At 38.8% G+C, this 19,336-nt stretch overlaps 1 protein-coding gene across 1 annotated transcript; it reads right to left on the reverse strand.

Moving 5' to 3' along the window:
* Positions 1-4,805: 4,805 nt before the first annotated feature.
* TFAM (transcription factor A, mitochondrial) lies at positions 4,806-19,336 on the reverse strand. The gene is made up of 7 exons (XM_027530469.1): positions 18,922-19,336; positions 18,231-18,349; positions 16,672-16,742; positions 16,114-16,263; positions 11,886-11,981; positions 8,134-8,190; positions 4,806-7,653 (listed from the first exon to the last, which is right to left on the reverse strand). Exons 1-7 carry the CDS (start codon positions 19,020-19,022, stop codon positions 7,507-7,509), a joined length of 741 nt encoding a protein of 246 aa, XP_027386270.1. The 5' UTR covers positions 19,023-19,336; the 3' UTR covers positions 4,806-7,506.

Below are 19,336 nucleotides of genomic sequence, written 5' to 3' on the forward strand. Positions count from 1 at the left end.
GTCAAGTGGGCCTTAGAAAGCATCACTACGAACAGAGCTAGTGGAGGTGATGGAATTCCAGTGGAGCTATTTCAAATCCTGAAAGATGATGCTGTGAAAGTGCTGCACTCAATATACCAGCAAATTTGGAAAACTCAGCAGTGGCCACAAGACTGGAAAAGGTCAGTTTTCATTCCAATCCCAAAGAAAGGCAATGCCAAAGAATGCTCAAACTACCGCACAATTGCACTTATCTCACATGCTAGTAAAGTAATGCTCAAAATTCTCCAAGCCAGGCTTCAGCAATACATGATCCGTGGACTTCCAGATGTTCAAGCTGGTTTTAGAAAAGGCAGAGGAACCAGAGATCAAATTGCCAACATCCACTGGATCATTGAAAAAGCAAGAGAGTTCCAGAAAAACATCTATTTCTGCTTTATTGACTATGCCAAAGCCTTTGACTGTGTGGATCACAATAAACTGTGGAAAATTCTGAAAGAGATGGGAATACCAGACCATCTGACCTACCTCTTGAGAAACCTATATGCAGGTCAGGAAGCAACAGTTAGAACTGGACATGGAACAACAGACTGGTTCCAAATAGGAAAAGGAGTATGTCAAGGCTGTATATTGTCACCCTGCTTATTTAACTTATATGCAGAGTACATCATGAGAAACGCTGGGCTGGAAGAAGCACAAGCTGGAATCAAGATTGCCAGGAGAAATATCAATAACCTCAGATATGCAGATGACACCACCCTCATGGCAGAAAGTGAAGAGGAACTCAAAAGCCTCTTGATGAAAGTGAAAGTGGAGAGTGAAAAAGTTGGCTTAAAGCTCAACAGTCAGAAAATTAAGATCATGGCATCTGGTCCCATCACTTCATGGCAAACAGATGGGGAAACAGTGGAAACAGTGTCAGACTTTATTTTTCTGGGCTCCAAAATCACTGCAGATGGTGACTGCAACCATGATATTAAAAGACACTCCTTGGAAGAAAAGTTATGACCAACCTAGATAGCATATTCAAAAGCAGAGACATTACTTTGCCAACAAAGGTCCATCTAGTCAAGGCTATGGTTTTTCCTGTGGTCATGTATGGATGTGATAGTTGGACTGTGAAGAAAGCTGAGCACTGAAGAATTGATGCTTTTGAACTGTGGTGTTGGAGAAGACTCTTGAGAGTCCCTTGGACTGCAAGGAGATCCAACCAGTCCATTCTAAAGCAGATCAGCCCTGGGTGTTCTTTGGAAGGAATGATGCTAAAGCTGAAACTCTGGTACTTTAGCCACCTCATGCGAAGAGTTGGCTCATTGGAAAAGACTCTGATGCTGGGAGGGATTGGGGGCAGGAGGAGAAGGGGACGACAGAGGAGGAGATGGCTGGATGGCATCACTGACTGGATGGACGTAAGTTTAAGTGAACTCCAGAAGTTGGTGATGGACAGGGAGGCCTGGTGTGCTGCATTCATGGGGTCGCAAAGAGTTGGACATGACTGAGCGACTGAACTGAAGGGAACTCAGAAAGGAAATAAGGAATACCCGCCTTCTGGCAGCCTTCAGATTGCAACCACACCCCATGGTGCGCCCTGAGGAAGCTCAGGATACTGGCCGATAGCCGAGGTGCGTATCAAAGGATTGGTTTGAGCCCAGACTCTTCTACCTTCCCAAGTGTAGAAAAGCGCTAATTTCCTTGCGATGTTTGGTTTTCCTTTAATTTACAATAATTTTGTAGATGTTTGGTTTTCCTTTAATTTACAATAATTTTGTATCATTCAGACTATCTGCCCTTTGTTGCAAAACCCCTGTATATCCTAGCTAACCCCCTCGCCTCCTTGGAGCAGCTTTCCCAAGGTTACTTGAGAGGCCGCCTCCCAGGCCTGAAGTCCTAAGAACGTTGTAAAAAACGACTCTCAGCTTTTAGGTTGTGCATTCTTTTTCGGTTGACATTGGCAATACACAAAACTGTTCAAAGTGAAAATGCACAACTGCAAAAAGTATCATCTCTCCTAGGTAACATGCACAACCATTTCATGTTTTACTCAAATGGGATTTCCAAGCCATAAGAATTTCAGTAAGCAATATAAACATTTTCTTGGTCAATATATTTCCCAATATATTTAAAATTGTCCAAATATTTCAACAATTTCAAACAGAAAATTTAGAAGATTCAGTGAGTAGGCATACTTCATCTGGAATCAACAGACGTTAGTATCTTTCTATGGCTTTATCTAGATGTGTCTTTACTTGTGATGAAACTTGAGCCCTACATGTGTCATCCTGTATCTTCTAAGGACATACTTTTACATAATCACTATACCATTATCCCACCTATAAAATTTAACCATAAAAAACATCTAATACAAAGTCCATATTCTAAGTGCCTCATCCTAAGAGTGTCTTACAGAGGTTGTGTTAGGTTTTTGAAGCTGTCTTTTTTAAGCCAAGATTCAACAAACCCATGCATTATATAATACATAGTGGAGTGGACAAGATTCACTCATCAAGTACTAATTTTCCCATTGGAAAAAAGTGCAAAGAGGGTATTCCTCTGTTGTTTTTTTGTTTTCGGCTGTGCCAGGCAGAATGCGGGAGCCTAGTTCAGGTCAAGATCAAACCCATGCCCTGTGCAATGGGACTGCAGTCTTAACCACTGGCTGCCAGGAGGGTTCCAGAGAGAGAACGCTTAAAAATCATAGATCTACCCTCGCCCTCTCCCACAGAGTCCATCAGTGAAACATGTATAATATGATATGTGAAACGAATTGCCAGTCCAGGTTCGATGCATGATACAGGATGCTCAGGGCTGGTGCACTGGGATGACCCGGAGGGATGGTATGGGGAGGGAGGTGGGAGGAGGGTTCAGGATGGGGAACACGTGTACACCAGTGGCGGATTCATGTTGATGTATGGCAAAACCAATTTTATTACACTTACTATACTGTGAAGGAATTAGCCTCCAATTAAAATAAATTTATATTAAAAAAATCATAGAACTACAAATAGGATAGAGAAGTTTTGATTTAATCTGCTCCATAGGTTGTAAGTATCCCAAGCTATTATCTATCAATCCAACTAAACAGTGCATCAGAATTAAATTTTATTAAAAGCATGATTCTGTTCCAGAGTTACCAGTTTTTAGAAATGTTTTACAGCAGAAGCATTACCACCACTCCTAAATGAATATTTGGGTTAGCTTATTTTAAAAAAAAAATTTTGGATTATAACAACACTGAATATTAAAATAGCAGTACAAGTCAGCAGATCATTTACAAAACTTTCAAAGCACATACACAACATATATAGGAAACTAACACGATAAAGTTAAATTCTGTGTTAAAGGTGACTGCATATAGTAATATCAAACACTGCCCTCACTTTGCTGTTCAAGAGTGTTTTGAAATTCTATGACTCCAAGCCACTTTTAAAAATTTTAATATTGCACTATTTCAAACGTCATGCATAATATACAACTTTCAAATATTCATATTATTTCAAATTTGCATAATTTATATTCCCATAAAATGCAACAGCACTTGTACTCAAAAGGCAATCCTTTGCAGGGCTCAGAGGTGGATGAATTTCATCTGACACAGTTTGGTTTCTAACCATTTCATCCTCTACCACCCTCTTCTCCTTTTGCTTTCAATTTTTTCCAGCATCAGGGTCTTTTCCAGTGAGTCAGGTCTTCATATCAGGTGGCCAAAGTATTGGAGCTTCAGCTTCAGCATTAGTCCTTCCAATGAATATTCAGGGTTGATTTCCTTTAGGACTGACTGATTTGATCTCCTTACAGTCCAGGGGACTCTCAAGAGTCTTCTCAGAGCCACAGTTTGAAAGCATCAACTCTTCAGTGCTCAGCCTCCTTTATGGTCCAGCTCTCACTTTTCTGTACCTGACTACTGGAAAAACAGCCTTGACTATACAGACTTTTGTCAGCAAAGTAATGTCTGCTTTTTAATACACTGTCTAGATTTGTCATAGCTTTCCTTCCAAGGAGTAAGTGTCTTTTAATTTCACAGCTGTAGTCACCATCCACAGTGATTTTGGAATCCAAGAAAATAACATGTCACTGCTTCCAATTTTTCCTCTTCTATTTGCCATAAAGTGATGGGAACAGATGCAATTACCTTAGTTTTTTGAATGTTGAGTTTCAAGCCAGCTTTTTCACTCTCCTCTCTCACCTTCAAGAGGCTCTTTAGTTCTTCTTTACTTTCTGCCATTAGGGTAATTTTTAAATGTTTAGCCTATTTAAAATTTTGTTTACAGTCAATTTTAAGTATGTAGTTTTTTAGCCAGTAAAAATTTTTTAAAGTATTTTTAATGTGCTAGAAGATGGTTTCATGTTTTATGTATTTGCCATCAAATATAATCAATGATTACCAAAAATATTTTATTTGTGAACAATGTGAGAGAATGATGATACTAACTTTGTACAGTTTTACTATTTGGAAAATTTTACAAATTGAAAATAATAATAAATACGTTCATTTCTTATTCTTCCCCAAAGTTCAATTTAAAAGAGTATTACTGCTTTAAAATTTCAAAACATATTATCTGCACTTGTAACATTTTCAAATTTGTCTGTAAGAGCTTGGTGCTTTGAAAAGGAAGAGGAATAGTGGCTGTGAGGAGAGAAAAGGAAAGAAAAGAGTATTTTTGTTGTTGTTGTTGGAGTAGTCTTACAGTAAAAAGATTGGTAAAATTAAGAGAAATAATGGAAATTAGTTACTTACCTATATAAGAAGTTCCTGCTGCTTTCGGACAATCTGGTGGTGATTAATTTCAGGTACAGTAAATGTCACAAATATCAATAAAACTTGCCAGTTACTTTAACTGCATTTTAATTCAGAAATGTAAATATACACATTCATGGCCAACTATTTAAAAAAGCATATACATTAAAAAAAAAAAAAGGGCATTTCCAAAAAAGGAGTTAGCCAAAAGCAATGGCAAAATTACATTATTACAGTAGGCTGAATCTGCACATATACCTTAAACATCAGAAAATAATTACACACACCCTTGTCAATTGTTTTATAAAATCTAATACTGGTACTCTAGTGAACATAAGCGTCTCTGTGACTGACTGCTCAGACAGCATAAACGCTGTTTTCACTTAAGCATCTTTTCCCTGGTCACAATTCTTTAGCTTTTAGTTTCTTGTTCAGCCAATATAAGAATGGCCACCGGTTACACACCTAGCCACTGGTTATTGATATACGCTCTCATTCTTCATAACAGAGTATTTGTATATACAAATGGATGGCATTTAATACATGGTATGCCATGTACTGAAGTTTATTAAGAAAGGTGTGAAATCAGATTATCCTAATATTTAAAGTATTAACAATGACACCCTTTTAGAAACAAAACGGTTTTGCTACAGCTCCTTTCACTGTTTCATACCTGTCCTCCCTATATTAAGTATATACATGAGAACGTAGACACTGGATATTTGAATGTGTTCGGTGTAAAACAGTACAGGCAGCTAAATGCCTAGAGCTCAGAAGGTAAGTACGCAGATGTGTTTTATACATTTGTGCTACAGGAGTTTATAATTCATTTCTCTTCCTCACCCATTCTATAATATTATAAACATCGACTCCCATGTGCTCCCTGGGCTCATCTGAAGCACAGAACACAGTAAATTATTTGAGTGATTATTTTCTCCATTCTCCTAAGGCTGGTACAAAATTGGTACCATTCTAGATGCCCCAGGGAATTAGGGCTTAATTCTCTCCTGGAAACCTAACTGAGAAAGCTTGGGAGAGACACTAGCACGTGTCCTTTTCTTCCCTCTCTTCTTCCCCAGAACACTCTAGCCTCAGACCAAGGGTCATTTACATACTGGCAGGCTGTGTCCTGCATTACCATTCAGAGAGCAAAGCCGCCTGAAAACTTCAAACAGCTCCATATATTTAAATCTTAGGCTAGTCCTCTTAAGTTGTAGTTTTCCCTACAGTCCTGACCTTTGCCAAGTTCAGTACGTAACAAGTCATTTTTTAGTGATTCTTTTACTTATTTTCTATCCACAAACTTCAAAAATCTTCTTTCTGGAGATGTAGAATATACACTTTTATTTTTTTTTTGCATATTTTTGCAAAATACAAAGTAAATATATAAATTTTGAGTTATAAATTCATGTGAACTGATGATGACAGTTGAATATTTTGCTCAAAAAGGTGGTGTGGATTTTGAAAAACCTTTGACTCTTGTTAAGAAGATAATCAAATGCTAGAAGGGGTAAGGTTTAAATGCTAACTGGAAAACTGTTAAGATGTATTTTACTGAGCCACAGCAAGTAACTTAAGAGCATCTCATTCCACACTATACGGGTCAGTCTTTGCAGGCTGCACCTCTCTGTAGCAACCAAGTCAACTGCACTATTGTACAAAAACAGCCATAATCGATGAGTGTGGCTGTGTTCCAATAAAACATTTTTTTATGGACACTGAATTTCATATTAATTTTCATGTGTCTTGAAGTATGCTTAGTTTTTTTTAACTATTTAAAACTGTGAACAATTCTTAGTTGACAAGGCCAAGAAAAGCAGGCAGTGGGCTGGATGTGGGCATCAGGCTAGAACTGGCTATTAATTATTATACAGGCTTTTATATGTTATGCAAATGTTTAAAAATTATAGGTTCCAATTTGAGAGACTTTGGAGACATGATTTTTTTAGATCTCTCATTTTAAAACTTACACCAAATAAGTTCTCTACTTTCTGGATAAATATATTTACATAAGAGAAAAAATAATTCAGTATACAAACTCCTACTTTGTTTAAAAAAACAAACAAAAATCCCAGAAAGCTATAAAATGAATGTTTCACCTTAAAACATAATTAGGAAACACATAATTTTTATTCTATGCAATATAAAACAATATGCATAGATTTGGTACATAATTTTTTAGTTTTTAATTTAGGAAAAAGATAATGAGGAAAAGGTTTATAAATCTATACCTTTTATAAAAGCTGCAACTGATACCAGAAATTCCTCACATGTACAACCATCAAGTCTGATTATAATATGAATTATACCCAGGATTTGGAATTTACCAGCATGAGTTCTGGATGCTCTTTTAAAAATGCAGTTATATCATAGAACACTATGGCTTCTACAAACTTTGAGATACTTATGAATAGGAAACTCCTGCTTCCATAATATAAGGAAACAAGAATATTTTTTCCATAATCACCAAGTATAAAAAAACTTCACAGTCTGATTTACCTTTATCAAAGGTAAAATGATTCACTGCTACATTTCATGGATTATTTTGATGCTCAGTAGTTCCTAAACACAAAATAAATTCCACATGAAGTCTTATCTGTTTGGGTTTTCAAAAGCAAGACACCAATACAAAATGTATTGAATTGGCTGGCAGAAGTCCATGGGCTACAGAAAAGGAATTAAATATAAATGTTCACCAACTTTATCCATTCTAATTTTACAACAGCTTCCGGTATTGAGACCTAGTTGGTTTCTTATGTCTATCCATTATGAACATAACTCAATCTTCTATTTTAAAACTTCTCAGGGTCATTTTTTGCTGGGTATTTAATTGAGCGACGTATAAGATCTTCTCGTCCAACTTCCATCATTTGTTCCTCCCAAGATTTCATTTCGTTATAATAACGAATTTTATCATCTTTAGCAAGCTGAATATATACCTGAGAAAGAGTGTAATTGTTAAAATGATTTCTTTAGAGGAATCTTTGCAGTTAATTTCTGGGATGCTCTCCAAAAATATTCTAGAAATTATTTTACTATTCTATATGTTAAAGGGGGGCTGGAAAGAAATATTCTTGTGAGATAAAAATTAGATGAGAAACAGATAAGAGATAAAGGTTTTTAAGTATTCATGAAGTCGCTACAATTTCAGGGTTTGGAGTGTGGAAAAGCAACAGGGGCAGGGTGTGATCATTACTGGATATGATGACACTAAGTTACGAGGGACACTGTTTTAAATACCAGTTTGATATGGAATCAAAAACTACCAAAAGAAAAAAGCCAAACTGGTTCCAAGAATATGACAATGATTTTAAAACACTGTGTAATATAAAGTTGTTTTCACATGAATCAAGCCTTGCCCTGATATATTCTCACAGATACTCTAACTAGGCACTTGGGACTAAAACCATACTACTTACTTGCTTTTGAGAATTAGAGAGATTTTTCCAGTTTTCATTTATAGCTTTCAGCTTTACCTGTAAAACAATATACACTTAAGTACCAGATACAGGGACTTCAGTGATTGAAGAAAGATGCTGTTTTATTATTCATTCCAACCACACACACTCAGATATCAAGAATCACAGGCAAAGACTCCTCAAAACTCTGAGCTGTAACTAACATGTAACAATACATTCAGGTGTGCAGTGCAGCGCTTGTGAAGTCTGTGCCCTTCGACCACCTTTGCCCATTCCACCCTCCCACCCCACCCAGCAACTCGCGCAGTCACCAACGTGTTGCTCGTGTCTATGTGTTCTGAGTTACTGTTTCAGCACAAGGGTTCCCCTTCTACTGCAGCTTCAGTAGTACTTGTTTTTTATAAGAGCCATTCTAAGAAATATGAGGGAGTACTTCATTGTAGTTTTGCTTTACATTTCCCTGACAATGATGTTGAGCACCTTTTCATATACTTGTTAGCCATCTCTAAGTCTTCTTTGGGAAAATATCTATTCGGATCCTTTGCCCATTTTTTAATCAGATTTTTTTCTTCGGGGGTGGGGGAATGAGTCATATGAGTTCTCTAAATTATTTGCAAATTATTTTCTCCCATTTGGTAGGATTACTTTTCATTTTGTTGATGGTTCCTTTGTTTGTGCAGATATTTATCTTTTTGAATTCAAAGATATTAATATTCAAATATAAGCTACTCTGTCACAGACTAGCCTCAAATACTGTTTTGTCTCCTCTGTGGCTTAAGTGCTCTCTGACCTCTCATGTCTGTGCACTGTGTTTCAGTTGTCACCACAGGAGCAACACAGCGCCGATTCTCCTCCTACACAGCTGAGCTTAACTATGTGACCCGGAAAAAGTTCTATGACCTCCCTTAGGCTTGGGAGCTTTAATCTATAAAATTAAAGGGATGCAGGAATCCCATATTTGGAGGAGAGGCAGAGAGACAGTGAGTACACCTCACACAGCCTGTGGTGCTGCTACCGGAGAGCAAAGACTGAAGAGGAAAATGGGCGGGTGGAGAATGAGGAGCAGAGAAGAAGGAGAGAGAGAGGCGGAGAATGTGAGGGAGAGGGGGATGAAAAGTGCCTATTAAAGGCAGGAGGATATCATCAGTGATTTTAAGAAGTAGAGTTAGAACTATTAACTTCACTATTCTGACCAGAACTTTCACTGAATTTTGTTTTCCTATCAACAAAAAGTGAGGTACCCAGATGGTATCTGAGCCTATTTTGAGTATTTTAAGCTTCCCTTTATAAATACATCTAGTATATTCAGGGATGGTTACTCATTAAATAACTGCTCTCTTAGCTTTGGAAAGAATTGCTTTCATGCTTTTAGTTCTTTCATAACGTATCTTTTTGCTTATATTTAATCCACAAGTTTCATATTCAGTGTGTTAAACAATAATTTATGAAGCTGCATGCATAAACAATCTTTCACCTAAAAAACTAATTCATGGAAAACAAATTAAAGGGATGGGAAGGTATTTACTTCTGGTGCTATCTAAAATCACATTAAATGAGCACTCACACCATGTGAGGACACAGAGAGAGAAGGTGCCAGCTATGAAGCAGAAGAGGGCCCTCACCAGGATGTGGCCTTGATCGTGGACTTTTAACCTTCAGAACTGTAAGCAATTCATTTCTGTGATTTATTTTTTTTAATTAAACAACTAAAATTTCTAAAGGCATAAAATCCACAGCGACAAAGACAATAGGAAAGGACACTACCAACACAGCATTTGGGGAGCAGAAAAGCAGAGCTAATTCCACGCTCTAAGTGCAGAAAGCGTTAGTCGCTTAGTTGCGTCCAACTCTGCAACCCGATGGACCATAGCCTTCCAGGCTCCTCTGTCCCTGGCACTCTCCAGGCAAGAATACTGGGGTAGGTAGCCATTGCTTTCCCCAGGGGATTCTTTCTGACCCAGGGATCAAACCCGGCTCTCCTCTCCAGGCAGATTCTTTACTGGCTGAGCCACTGAGCTTCCCAGATGGCGTTAGTGGTAAAGAATCCACCTGCCAATGCAGGAGATTTAAGAGACACTGGTTTGATCCCTGGGTCAGGAAGATCCCCTGGAGGAGGGCATGGCAACCCACTCCAGTATTCTTGTCTCTAGAATCCCATGGACAGAGGAGCCTGGAAGGCTACAGTCCACAGGGTCACAAAGAGTCGGATATGACTAAAGCAAATTAGCATGCACACATCATAGTATTAAGTACTCAATACTGATCTAACCCAAATTATGTAACTATATTGGGAGGCAGACTGACAGAAGAGTGAACAGTGCGATGAGACAGAGTTAACGCTCACCTTACACAGTGAGAGGGAATGCCTAAAATATAGGTAACGCTTAGAATTTTAGAAAAATCAGGACGTGACAATGGAGGAACATTACTTAGAGACATGGGGGTAAATACTACAAGAATCAACTAAAACAGAATGCATTTGCTTCTGGAGTGAGGAACATGACGGCACAGGGAAACTTGTGTCTTTCATAACAAGCCTCATTTGATTCTTTAAAACTATGAGAATGCACTTTTTTACATGAATAAAAATGATAGAATTAAATTAATTTTAATTTCAGAGATAAAGGCCAGCCAGGAAGCTTCTGAGGTGATTCCAAGATGCAGTCAGAGTTGAGAACTACTGATTCAGAAGGATTCTCTAACACAAAACCTTCTTATACTAATAAAATGAAATCCAAAGTTAGTTAGTGACTGAGCAAATTCCAACTAAAAAAATAAACAGGCTTGCTGTTTTAGTAATGTAGGGCCATGGAAACTAAATTTAAAATCCAGGGCTTCCCTGGTGGCTCAGTGCTAAGAATCCACCTGCCAATGCAGGAGACATGGGTTCAATCCCTGGTCCGAGAAGATCCCCTTTTTGTTTTTCAGAAGTAACCTACGATGTCCTACAACACTAAATAAAATGGTACTACTTTTCAAAAGGAAAATAAAATCCCAAGGGAAGTAGTCAGTGAAATCATATATAGCCAGAAAAATACGTTACATATACACATCATTTAATCATATGTCCAACAGGATCTGTGAAATGAACTACAGATCTAAATAACCCAAAGAATCAGAGTGGCAAAAACCTCCATCTCACACTGACAAGAATTAGGAATCCGAGCAGACAACTTTTCTTACCATGGCATATTAAAAGAGGAATAGTACAACTAACAATTTGGAGCCTCTAAAAAGGAAATAAAGGAAAGACTAAGCCACAGCAAGAATGACAAGCTGTTTTCTTCTTTCTGCAGACATAGATACCATTCATATGTGTAATATAATACATTCCCATGGGATAACCAAAAATGTTTAAAGGGCGTAACATGAAGCCACACTCAAATCCCAGTATGAAACATTATACCTCTCTCTCTCATTCTTTCCCAGTGATTGTAAAACCATTCAGAAGTGCTGGATAAGAAAAGTCTCCAGAACTTGAACACTCCTATAAAGGTGAAAATTTTGTTTTTTAATTTAAAAAGTTGACTATGTATATACATGGCTGAATATGTATATATAACACATTCAAATTTTAAACATTTTATGTGGTAAGAAAAAGGATTTTTAGGTCTTATTTATATATACTATTTCTTTATAGTAATTTACCACTTTTTTTCACCACTTGACAGGTTGCACCCCTAAAGTTTCCTGTCTATATTATTTTAAAAATTAGAGTAAACATTTTTAAAACATACAGAGTTTTGTTTTACCTGTGATGTGCCATCCCTAGCTTCCTGAAAACGTTCAGCTATAAAAATGTTATAAGCTGAGCGAGGTCTTTTCGGTTTTCCAAGCATTGTTAACTCCTGAGTAAAAAAAATGAAAGGTGAGATAAAGTTTTAAACTCTATGATACTTAAATTTACCTAGAGAAACTTCATTCACTACCATGAATTACAGAATATTCTTTAAAATGAACATTATGAGTATGCGATTGTTCCCTCTTGGGATCAGAATTTTTGATTAGTACTGTTTTGAAAATCCTAATAGATTTTATAAGTTACTTTTCATACAGAAACATTTCCTTTACATATTATGTTTATGGTCTCCATGAACTGAATAAATGAGCAGGATGTACAAAATCTTTTTAAACATTAAAAAAAAACCCGTTTTATCCTTGTAAGGCACCACTTCTCCTTGGACAAAGCACTACGTACTCCCACTTGACAACTCAAGAACATTGGCGCATTTGCTGCATTGTCTAATGAAGGCCACTGCCTCATCCTAACCTACTGAGTTTCTGAACTTAGATAGAAATTTATAAAACGATGGGGGTTTTAATGGCAATTTGGTTTACAGTCAATAACGAACCCAACTTTCATTCATAAGCAGGGCTCCTCTGATTTACATACGGAGGTCACTCTCTCAGCCCTGAGCCCCTCGGGAGAGGAGGCATCTCCCCTTCTGTTTCTAGAGCCACTGCTAGCTATTTCTTCCAGGTGCTTCACTTGCAACTGCCTGGCCCCCACCTCTCACCTAAACTGCAAGTAGCTGGAACTGGGAATCTAATGGGAAGAAAAATTCCAACAGGGAGAGCAAATGGAAGTCTTACGGAAAAGTCACTCAGACTTCTAAGTTTCTGGTTCTACATGTAAGGAGTTTGGAAGTCAGCACTCCATCCAATAAGTATAAAGCTGATCAGACTGCAAAATCAACTCTCTTGGATCCACTGAAGAGGGGACACAGGGTGAAGTGCTGCTCTCAAGATTGGAGACAGACACAGACAGGTGAACACAGGGAGTCGAGACTTACTGGAACAGATAGAGGAATGGAAACCAGTGGTGTGGAGGAAACTGAACCACAGCTGACTAACTGCTGGAAGCTCCATGTGGACAGCTCTGAGAGCTACCACCACTCATAGGAAAGCCTCATAATACTGTGAGGTTTTTCTCCAGGAACTTGACCAGATTCCCACAGTAAATATCAAGGGAAAAAAAAACCCCTCTTGCTTTCAGCAGGAAGAAAAGGAATCATTTCGAAATGCCAGAGTACTTTATTATTCTTAACAAGGCCTGCCCTCAAGGGAAACTAGTTAATCAGAACCTAATCTGCTGGGACTTCCCTGGTGGTTTACCGGTTAAGACTGTGCTCCCAATGCAGGGGGTTGGGATTCAATCTATGGTTGGGACAGTAGATCCCACGTGTTGCAACTAATGATCTGGTGCAGTCAAATAAAAAATAAACACACAAATAAACATTAAGAACCTAACCTGCTGGTATACTATCAAGAGCCTAAAAGACCTCAATGAAAGGAAATACTAGACTGCAGCTCACTTTAGCCATCCTGTACCACCTAAGCGCAAAGCTACAGGCTCATTAAAGGGTTTTTTGTGTTTTAACTGCTAACTCATATCTGACTCTTTTGCAACCCCAGGGACTGTAGCCCACCAGGCTCCTCTGTCTACGGGATTTCCCAGGCAAGAATACTAGAGTGGGCAGCCGTTTCCTTGTCCAGGGGATCTTCCCGACTGGTCTTCTGCATTGGCAGGTGTATTCTTTACCACTGAGTCTCCAAGGAAGCCCTATTAAAGGACCAAGACCTAATCATAAGATTGTGGAATGCTTCCCCTGCCCCATGCCTTACCACATTACCAAGGCCCATATACAGCAGTTCCTTTTACCCAGCACATCATATGTCTAACTATCAAGAAAAAAAATCCCAAAGCATACTAAAAGACAAAAAGCCTAACATAAAGAAACAAAACAAGCATCAGAACTGGCAGGGATACAAAATTATCAGACCAGGATTTTAAAACAACTGTGATTAATATGGTAAGGATTCTAGACAGCCTGCAAGAACAGGCATTGTAAGCAGAGGGAAATCATAAGAAAGAACCCAAAAGAAGTGCTGGAGATAAAGGGAATTCCCTGGCAGTCCAGTGGTTAGGACTCCAACCTTCCACTGCAGGGGGCACACCTTCAATCCCTGGTCAAGGGACTAAGATCCCAAAAGCCACACAGCATGGCTAAAAAAAAAAAAAATCCTCGAAAATCCGAAAGTAAAGAGAACAAAGACTGAAGAGGGAAAAAAAAAGAACATCCAACCCCTACTGGACAACTACAATATGTATAGCACACATGCAAGAGAAACGCTGGGCTGGATGAAGCACAAGCTGGAATCAAGACTGCTGGGAGAAATATCAATAACCTCAGATATGCCAATGAGACCACCCTTATGGCAGAAGGTAAAGAACTAAAGAGCCTCTTGAGGAAAGTGAAAGAGGAGAGTGAAAAAGTTGACTTAAAACTCAACATTCAGAAAACAGATCATGGCATATGGTCCCATCACTTCATGGGAAATAGATGGGGAAACAGTGGAAACAGTGTCAGACTTTATTTTTTTGGGCTCCAAAATCACTGCAGATGGTGATTGCAGCCATGAAATTAAAAGATGCTTGCTCCTTGGAAGGAAAGTTATGACCAACCTAGACAGCATATTAAAAAGCCAGAGACATTACTTTGCTAACAAAGGTCTGTCTAGTCAAGGCTATGGTTTTTCCAGTAGTCATGTATGGATGTTGAGTTGGATCATAAACAAAGCTGAGCGCTCAAGAATTGATGTCTTGAATTGTGGTGTTGGAGAAGACTCTTGAGAGCCCCTTGGACTCCAAGAAGATTCAACCAGTCCATCCTAAAAGAAATCAGTCCTGAATATTCACTGGAAGGACTGATGCTGAAGCTGAAACTCCAATACTTTGGCCATCTGGTACGAAGAACTGACTCACTGGAAAAGACCCTGATTGAAGGTAGGAGGAGAAGGGGATGACAGAGGATGAGATGGTTGGATGGCATCACCAACTCAATGGACATGAGTTTGAGTAACCTCCAGAAGTTGCTAATGGACAGGGAGGCCTGCCATGCTGCAGTCCATGGGGTACCAAAGAGTCAGACACAACTGAGCAACTGAACTGAACTGGAATACAACAGAGAAAGGAACAGAAATACCTGAATAAGAAACTCCTTATATCTGCTCAATCTTCATTTCTGGTCCTCCCCACTCAAAGTACTAGTTGGGTGCATTAAAGAGCAAGGGAGAGCTCAAGAGAGAATAAACCCTAGTTTTCCACCCTCCAAATACCATCCCTATTTTTTCTGGCTTCCTTTTACTGATTGGATTAGCAGTCTCCGATTACTATCATTGACTTGAAATTGGGTGAGTCCTCAACCCAAGAGCTAGGAGGGCTTAAGACACAGCGATCAGGAAGAGAGATTCCATCACTTCATACTAAAGGCTGGAATCTACTTTTTCAGAGAAGTAAGCTTTTGCTCTGATGATCATTTTTTATGGTATATATACTGGATCAGCAAGTTCACCACCTCACACCTAATAGTATGGAAAGATGTAGTCTGTCAAACAATAGAATTTATATGGACTAATACCTTAAACTGGAAGCCACTAATTTTGAACCATGTGGGATTTTTAATGAGGAAAAATTGAATTTCATCCTAAAGGCACTTTAATTTTATTATCTACAATAGGTATTTTTAAAACATTGATAAGTTAATGAATTCAGTCTATTCAGCAATATTCAGAATCAAATTCACCATCACCTATAGAACAATTCAAATCAGTAAGGTACTCTAGAAATGACAGAGAATCAAGACTTTTGCTATTCCTGATCTTCCTGTTTCCTAACTCTGTTCCTACAGCTTTCACACCAGTCCTAATTATGTATCTCGAACTCAGACACATCCAAAAGGAGCAAAAACGGTTTACAACATACTCAAAGGCACGTGGTCCTAGTGGCAGAAGGAAACTATCCTATTTTTTCCTAACTGAAGTCATTCTCTACCACGTCACCAAAACAAGGGAAAAAACCTGTATTTATAGATACATAAATTTCAGTTTTTTGCCAAAGGAAAAAAAGCAAACCTGTATTTATAGATATATAAATTTCAGTTTTTTGCCAAATTTCAGTTTTATGCCAACCATACTCACTCTCTTTTTTATTAACGCTTTCTTTTTTAAACGTTTCTGCATGATTTCTTTTTCCAAAGATACCATTTGACTTGGAGTTAGTTGTTCTTGAATTCTGTTTATCTCTTCCTTGTATACCTGCCAGTCTGCCCTGTAAGCATCTTCATATATCTATAAAAAAATCCAAATAAGAAGTTGATAAACTATTGCTGGCTAATTAAACATAGCACACCTGACGGGGAAGGACAACTGCGTAACTTCAGCAAACTGACTGAACCACCAAGTGGAAAATGCACTCTGAAATCCCACTTATAAATCACGTGTTCTTCAAATGTGTTATCCAAGGTGAAGGTCTAGCAACTGGCCTCCAACTTCAAATTGCTTCAAAAACCAACGCTTCATCACCACTGCCATTTATCCATATTCTCATCATTTATGTGGATGAGAAAGTATGACATTCCTTTGAGATAACAAACGTTAAAAAAAAAAACTCTGGGTCATCTTTTTCCTTAAAGGACATGACAGTTGTCCTTACCTGCAAAGTAACTGGTCAGCAATGTTAAAAATTTATATGCTTACCTTTTTCTCTGAATCAGGAAGTTCCCTCCATAGCTTGGCAATTTTTTTAATTAGTTCTGAATTTTTTGCATCTATGAAATGAAATAAAAATTGGTATCACCATTTTACATCTCTGGATCAATTTCTAAAGACTTTCAGGAAAGAATAATCCATTAGCTCTAAAATTAAGTATTTTTACAGACATTTTACCACACACAACTTAAAATTATTTAGTTTTTCTTTAACCAACTAATTTAAGTACAATAAATAATTTAATATTTTATCTAACATTATTAAAGTCTATTATCTAATGATTAAATTAAGGAATAGTACCACTTACCACCAAAATGGTCCTCAGGAATTGATTACTAAGTTAAAGCAATTGGGGAATCAGTGTCTACAAGTTTTCTACTTCATATTTCAATCAAAAACATTTTTTTCAAGTCTTTCAGGAATGACCAAGTTCATAAAACCTGACTAAACAACAAAATATAGTCTTGATTCATATAACACCACCTGTATCTAAATTACAGAAATATTGTTTGCAAACAAGCTAAATTATTCTAAAACCAAATAATTTTTCTCCATTTCCTTCCCATCTTAACTGGAATGACAAGGTATAAATGATTTAACAAACTACTTGTTAGTTTCAACTCCTACATTTCAAAAGATGTGAGTACTGAAGCATGTCTCTTAAACCAGTTCTTTACGTGACTATTACAGCTCACATGATTTTCATAAGTGCCCTGTGATATAATGCATATGAAAAAGCTTTAGGAATTATAAGAAAAGCTCAGCAATTACTAATTTGGTCACTATCTTTACACTACAGCCCCAATAAGGACCCAGTCTTTCTAGGGAGTCAACAAACCTAACTGGAAATCTTTCAGAAATTCAACTGGCTTTCAGTCAAAAAGCTCTTAAAATTAACAATAACCTGTATTCAGCTTTCAAGTTTATGCAACACATCCACATAAATTATTTCACTGCAACTTTATTAATAATTTGCAGTGGGAGAAGCAGGAGCTAAGCAAGAGGTAAAATGATTCGTCAATGGTCCTCTGGGCCAATGGCCACAAGGCCCCAAATTCAGCTTTTTTATCCTCTTTCCTAAGTACTTTGCATTCTACATGCTATTTTTAAAATAGCTTTCACCAGTTCTCAATTACATTTAAAGCATTTTTATTTGGTAAAATTACCTTACTGCTGTGCTTACACTGATTCCTTATGCATGCCTGCTAGGTCGCTTCAGTCGTGTCTGATTCTGCAAATCCATGGACTGTGGCCTGCCAGGCTCCTCTGTCCATAATTTTCCAGGCCAGAATAAAGGAGCGGGTCACCATTCCCTTTTCTAGGGGATCTTCCCTACCCAGGGATTGAACCCGCGACTCCTATGTCTCCTGCATTGGCAGGTGGCTTTCATACAAGCCCATGTTATATCTATTTTACAGGCCATCACACAGAATGGTTATGTTTCTGCATTCAACAGATGCCTTGATACTGAAAATCAAGTCTGCAATTTAACTGCTTAGTGGCATCTTTAGTACATCAGAGAAGAGTATATAACCCAAACTCCTTACCTGGGTTCTGAGCTTTAAATATGGGCAGCTGTTCTTTAGAAAATCGAACGTATGAAGTCATGGGCTTCTTTGGATAACCACTCAAGCTGGATGAAAACCATTTTGGAACATACGCAAAACTACATATAAATAAAAAGAAAATAACCAGTGTTAAACATTTAAGTACCTGTATTCATAATTACGTGCACACAGATGCCAAGCAAGATATCAAGATGCTACATATCTGACACCTAACACCTTCGGCAAGAACACTAATGATATTTAAAATCCTGTCCTATCCAGGGGAAAGAGCTTGCAAAACTGAAGTCTCAAAAGCCCTAACCCCCTAGCAAGGGCAGAGAGTGAAGGAAAGCATGTATCTCCAGCTCCTGGGCTTCGCCTCAATGGCTAGATGAAGGCAGGAGACTTTGCGGCGACTTCGCAGGGGACAACGAACCCGGTGCTCCAAGGTACGAGAATGAGGAGGGACGGGAGGAGGGGAAAGGTGACCGGAAGGAAGGCAAGGGGTACTGAAGCAGTAAGGCCTCGTCTCAAAGCTATCATCCCCTTGGCAAGGTCGAGGTCGGAATCACAGGGCTAAGTCAGTCCTGACCATTTCAGGGGGGACAGAAAGCGGAGAACAGCGTCTACATTCTAACCCCAAGGCGTCCTGAACCCTTCCGCCTCCGAAGGTGCAGGCAAGCAGGCTTACCTAAAGGGAGAGCGCAGTCGACTGCCACAGCCCGCGCAGAGATCCGCTCCTGACTTTCCCAGCGCATTCAGCACGCCCCATACGCCCCGGAGAAGCGCCATTGCATCCGCAGACAAAGCACTGACCAGGCCCCAATTCCCTACAGCGCCCTGGCACAAGAGAAACCGCAACAAAGCCGACTTAAACCCGCCAGAGAGCCTACCGGATTTACTATCATGCCCGCCACTCGCGGGGCACTATGGGAAATCGGCTAACTTCCGATTAGCTAGGAGGCGGGGCAAGGTAGAAGGCGCAGGCGCTGTACTGGCTTCCTTGGTGGGCGGGACTACGAAGAAAAAGGCGCTCGGAGGCGGAGAAGGGAAACTGCAACCCGGCTAGCCTGCGGAGGGACCTGGCCTCGAGGGGGCGAAGCTGA

This window comes from Bos indicus x Bos taurus, chromosome 28 (genome assembly GCF_003369695.1).
Source record: "Bos indicus x Bos taurus breed Angus x Brahman F1 hybrid chromosome 28, Bos_hybrid_MaternalHap_v2.0, whole genome shotgun sequence".
NCBI lineage: Eukaryota > Metazoa > Chordata > Mammalia > Artiodactyla > Bovidae > Bos > Bos indicus x Bos taurus.

What these genes read in the sequence shown, in the direction of transcription:
- TFAM (XM_027530469.1), bottom strand. Translation starts at nt 19,022, where the DNA reads ATGGCGCTTCTCCGGGGCGTATGGGGCGTGCTGAATGCGCTGGGAAAG. An exon ending in ATTTAAAGCTCAGAACCCAG is followed by an intron (nt 16,743 to 18,230) that starts GTAAGGAGTTTG and finishes TTCATTTCATAG; the next exon opens with ATGCAAAAAATTCAGAACTA. An exon ending in AAGCGTTAATAAAAAAGAGA is followed by an intron (nt 11,982 to 16,113) that starts GTGAGTATGGTT and finishes TTTTTTACTCAG; the next exon opens with GAGTTAACAATGCTTGGAAA.